Source organism: Galeopterus variegatus, unplaced genomic scaffold (assembly GCF_000696425.1).
Source record: "Galeopterus variegatus unplaced genomic scaffold, G_variegatus-3.0.2 Scaffold1201, whole genome shotgun sequence".
Classification (NCBI taxonomy): Eukaryota; Metazoa; Chordata; class Mammalia; order Dermoptera; family Cynocephalidae; genus Galeopterus; species Galeopterus variegatus.
Window position 1 is genome coordinate 326,093 of NW_007727312.1, and position 4,661 is coordinate 330,753.

Here is a 4,661-nt window from a genome sequence, read left to right on the forward strand (position 1 = left end):
CCCAAAGCAGCTGCATTATTTTACATTCTCAGTTATCTCCTCGGCGCGCCGAAGCACGGCCTGCTCGCAGGGCCCCGCCTCCAGGGCTGCCTCCGCAAGACCCCAACCCCCTCCCCAGCAGGCCGCGGGCACGCAGGGACCAAAACGCCAGAGCCTGCGCAGTGTGGGAAGCGCCGTCTGGCCCTCTAGGCCGGCCCCGCCTCCTCCGCGCTGGTAGGCAACAGGAAAACGGACGCCCCTGGCTGAGGCTATGTGGACATTGTAGTTCTCTTTCCTGTCAACCGCGCAGAGACTGCAGTAAGGAAAACTACAATCCCCAGAATCCCACGGTGCTACGGCAGCCGAAAGGATCATGCCGTGCACAGCGCCCCCTCCCGCTCTCCGGGCTCGGCCGCTTTCCAGGGTGTCTGTAAACACACCCCAGAGACTGTCATGGAGGGGGAGGAGGAGGCGGCGGCGGCGAAGGGAGGCGTTTGGGGCCGCCTCCAGGGTCCGCTCTGCCATTCCTGAATTGGTCCGGTCCCCGTGACTGTGGCATCAGGGGAACGAACTGTTAGGCGAGAGGAGGCGGCAGTCAGAACCATATCCCCTTCCTCCCTGGGGCGGGGGCCGGGCTGGGCCGGCTGAGCCGGGGGAGGGCCCGGGGAGGGAGCGCCTGGCCAGGCCGGCCTGTCTGCCGAGATGGATGACAGTAAGGTAAGTCTTGTGGTTTGCACGCGCAGCTGCCGCCGCCGCCTGCTTGTTGCTGAGTGCTAGTCCCGCCGCTGAGCCTCAGCCCAGTACGTGCCAGCACCCAAGAAACACCTGCCTTAGACATTCTTGTGCCTCTCCAGTTATTGCCCGATAGTACCCTGCCAACAATTCAGAGAACACCCGGGATGCGTTTTTCAGGAAGGGCCCTCTTCTCTGGAATTTTTTTACTCCCAGGGCAACCCTGTTTGCCTATGTTTCCAGGTACTGCAAACCCTAGTCCTTGACTTGCCTGTCAGGATAAGTAAAGAAACTACTGTGCTTTTTCTTTTTGCCCTGCCTTGCCCCCTATCAGCCTGTCCAGTTTGGAGACCTTAGCTAGTGCACCCTGAACCAGCCCTATTCCTTTCTTCTCTCAGGCTCCCTTACTCAATGCCCCATTCATACAATCAGTTCACTCTCTCTCTGAGCTATTTTTCTGTGGTTGGTTGGAACACGCTGCTAAGCTCCTGTTGCTATTTGGCCAGAGTGTGGAATCTAACCTCCTCTAGAAAGCCTTCTCTAAGAAAAGTAGTGAATGTCTTCTTGTTAATGTATCTTAAAATCCCATCAGCATCCCATTTTCCCTATCAAAATCACTTATCTTTATGAATGTAAGATAATAATGTTCATTATTAATTAACTCACATAATTTATATATGACCTGTTCTTTCTGTCTTTATATCCACATTAGTGGTTTTTTTTTTTTTTTTTTTTTTTTTTTTTTTTTGAACCCTCGGACGGGAGCGCCGCCGCGCTTCCCAAGCGGCGCACCATCCAGTGCGCCACCGGGCCGGCCCCACATTAGTGTTTTTTATTTCATGAAAATAGAAGTGTCAGAGATTTGCTTATTGATGTTTTAGGATATTGAGGAATTGAACTTTTTTTATTTTAAGGAATTAGAGTTCTAAAATTTGCAAAGTTTTAGGGCCGGCCCGTGGCTCACTCGGGAGAGTGCGGTGCTGATAACATCAAGGCCGTGGGTTCGTGAGGAATTGAACTTTTTTTATTTTAAGGAATTAGAGTTCTAAAATTTGCAAAGTTTTAGGGCCGGCCCGTGGCTCATTCGGGAGAGTGCGGTGCTGATAACATCAAGGCCCTGGGTTCGGATCCTATATAGGGATGGCCGGTTCACTCACTGGCTGAGCGTGGTACTGACAACACCAAGCCAAGGGTTAAGATCCCCTTACCGGTCATCTTTAAATAATAATAATAATAATAATAAAATAAAATAAAATTTGCAAATTTTTAAAGTACAAATCAGTCCTTCCATACGCTTTCCAGAGTCTTATTCTTTGCAATCTTTGGCGTACTCCAGTAGTAGCTTTTTCCATTGTTTGGGGCCCTTTTTCCCTCCACCTAATGAGTAAAACTTTGCTGCTGCCTAGTTTTTGTTTCACACGTCCTCAAAGAGATTGAAAAATTTTCCAACTCCTCTGTGCGTCTTGTTTTATTTTACAGTATCTTCTTTTCCTCTTCATGCAGAAGTTTCTGAAAAAGTGACAGAAGGGAAATCCCTTCTCATAAAAACAATGAATTAATAAAGAATGAGAACTGAATGAATTTTCTTACCTGTGAGTATTATAGGTAGTAAATTATGGATAACCTACAGTACTGTGGAATTGGAACTCACCCAAAGGAACAGATTGCTTCTGAAGTAGCAAACCCTTCCTAATAGTAGTGGTATTTCTAAGACAGAGGGGGGGGAGTTTTGAAAGTTGTCCAGAAAAATCAGAAAATAATTTTCCATAAAAGTCTTTGCTAGGTTGATCTTTTATTGCTAACTTTGAAATCTAATTACTGTATCTGTTATTTTTCCCAGAAAATAATACTAATGTTATGGCTGCTTAAGGATGCTAAAAGAACATATTCTTTAATTTCCTTAACTTAAACTCTTATAGTATAGTCTACCTAATTTTCAGTTGTTTCCTTTTCAGACCTTTGAAACCTTTAAGAACTTTCTCAATGTCTTCAATAATCTCAAATAAGTCCAGGAAAAATACATAGGATTTGGGGTTATTTTACTTACCTATACAATTACATAGGAGTTATTTCTAAAAGTAGCAAACTATAGTGGTGGGGGAGAGGATATAAAATTTCATTGTTTTGCCTAAAAGAGCAAAGTTTGAGGGTAGGCTATCCATAACTTACTTCTTTTACACAGGGTAAGCAAAATGAATTAAGTTCTCATTCTATATTAATTCATTGTTTTTATGAGCGTATTTAGAAACCAGCAGTTTTAAAAATCTTAATGATTACCAAAAAGAAAATTTATTTCAAATGTCTCTGGATGGATAGTGCCTCTGGAGTACACTACTTTCACTTTGAATGCGTGTTGTAGTTGTGGATGAGTAATATTAAAATGCCGTAAACAGCAACACTGGACTACTTCTACAGCAGTCAAGCATGTGAAACAGCCCTTAAGGCTTTAGCAGTTCTCAATCCTGACTTTCTCTGTGCCATAGATGTTACAACCCCACAAAATTATATATAGTATATACAGACATACTCACACAAAACACACTTTTCCCTCACATTGTGTATGGATGGGTCACAGTTGTTCTGTTTTTGTTTTCTTCAGTATAACAGAAGGTGAGGGTTGGAGCTTGCAAGTATGGCAGCTGTGCCAGAGAGAGCATAAAGGATGACAAACTGGCTGACGGCAAGGCCAGAGCAACAGAAAGAGGACAGTGGGCAGGAGCAGCAGTTATAGAGAGGTAGTATTTTCACGAGCAGGTCAGGAAACGTGATGATGATGTGAGGACTTCCCTTTAAAAAGATTCCATATTCTGAGTTGTTTTCACCAGTGGTAATAAATGAGTTTGCTAAAAGTTCTTCACACTCTGTCATCTAGCCTCTTGGGGTAAGAGCAGAATAGATTTGAATGGGGTATGTCTTTGCCTCCCAAGCATCTAGCAATGTGCCTAATACAGCATAAGGTACTAGTTAGTAATGACTGAATTGAATGGGAACAGAGTGTTTTTAAGATTGCCTTGATGTACCTAGGTATTATTAATTAATGTGCTCCAGTTGAGCAAATCAGCCAGAGCATACATATAATAGCAAAGGGGACAAATAAAGCAAGAGATAGATTGGGCATCTGAAAGTTGAGGCTTGGGAAAGTGCTAAGTAGCAGAGCTCAAATACTGACTGAGTAGATCTACTAGGCTAGTTGGAAAGGGGAAAAAAATCTTGGCTGAGTTGTTTAACCTTCTGAGATTCCGTTTTCTTATCTGTTAAATGAGGCTAATACCTTCTTTGCAGGCTTTGGTGAGGATTAGAGATGCATAAAAAGCATCATCTCTAATTGACAAACTTTCTGTTAAGGGCCAAGACAGTAAATATTTGTGGGTCATGTGGTCTCTGTTGCAGTTACTCAACTCTGCCATTGTATAAAGCAACCATAGGCAGAATGGGTATGGCTATGTTCCAGTAAAGCTTTGTTTACAAAAACAGGCAGCAGTCTGAATTTGGCTTGCCAGCAGGGAACAGTATAAGACTCAAGTAGAGGTGTGGCCAGAGATAAGAATGGAAAAATAATCAGGGGCTAGATTACTATATGCCTTTCAAACTAGGCTAAGAAATTTGGGCCAGTATTTTTTTTTTTTTGGCAGCTGGACTGAACCCTTGACCTTGGTGTTATCAGCACCATGCTCTAATCAATTGAGCTAACTGGTCAGCCCTTGGGCCAGTATTTTTCAGAATGTGGAAGATACCTGCTGAATCAGAATCTCTAGGGATGGGCCTGGGAATTTGAACTTTAACATGCTCTGCAGTTGAATGTCTCATATGCTTATCAAAGTTCAAAAACTAAGGCCATTCACAGAAAGAGAAATACCACATGTTCTCACTTATTGGTGGGAGCTAAAAATAAATAAATAAATTCATTCACACACACACACACACACACACACACACACACACACACACAC

At 43.6% G+C, this 4,661-nt stretch overlaps 1 protein-coding gene across 1 annotated transcript in view; it reads left to right on the forward strand.

Annotated features, from left to right (window-relative positions):
* The first annotated feature begins 498 nt into the window (after positions 1 to 498).
* Positions 499 to 4,661, forward strand: part of CREBL2 (cAMP responsive element binding protein-like 2) — a 23,557-nt gene continuing 19,394 nt past the window's right edge. Inside the window, exon 1 of the mRNA XM_008575507.1 lies at positions 499 to 696. Coding sequence (XP_008573729.1) covers positions 682 to 696 — 15 coding nt within the window. The 5' untranslated portion in view covers positions 499 to 681. The remainder of the gene's footprint in view (positions 697 to 4,661) is intronic.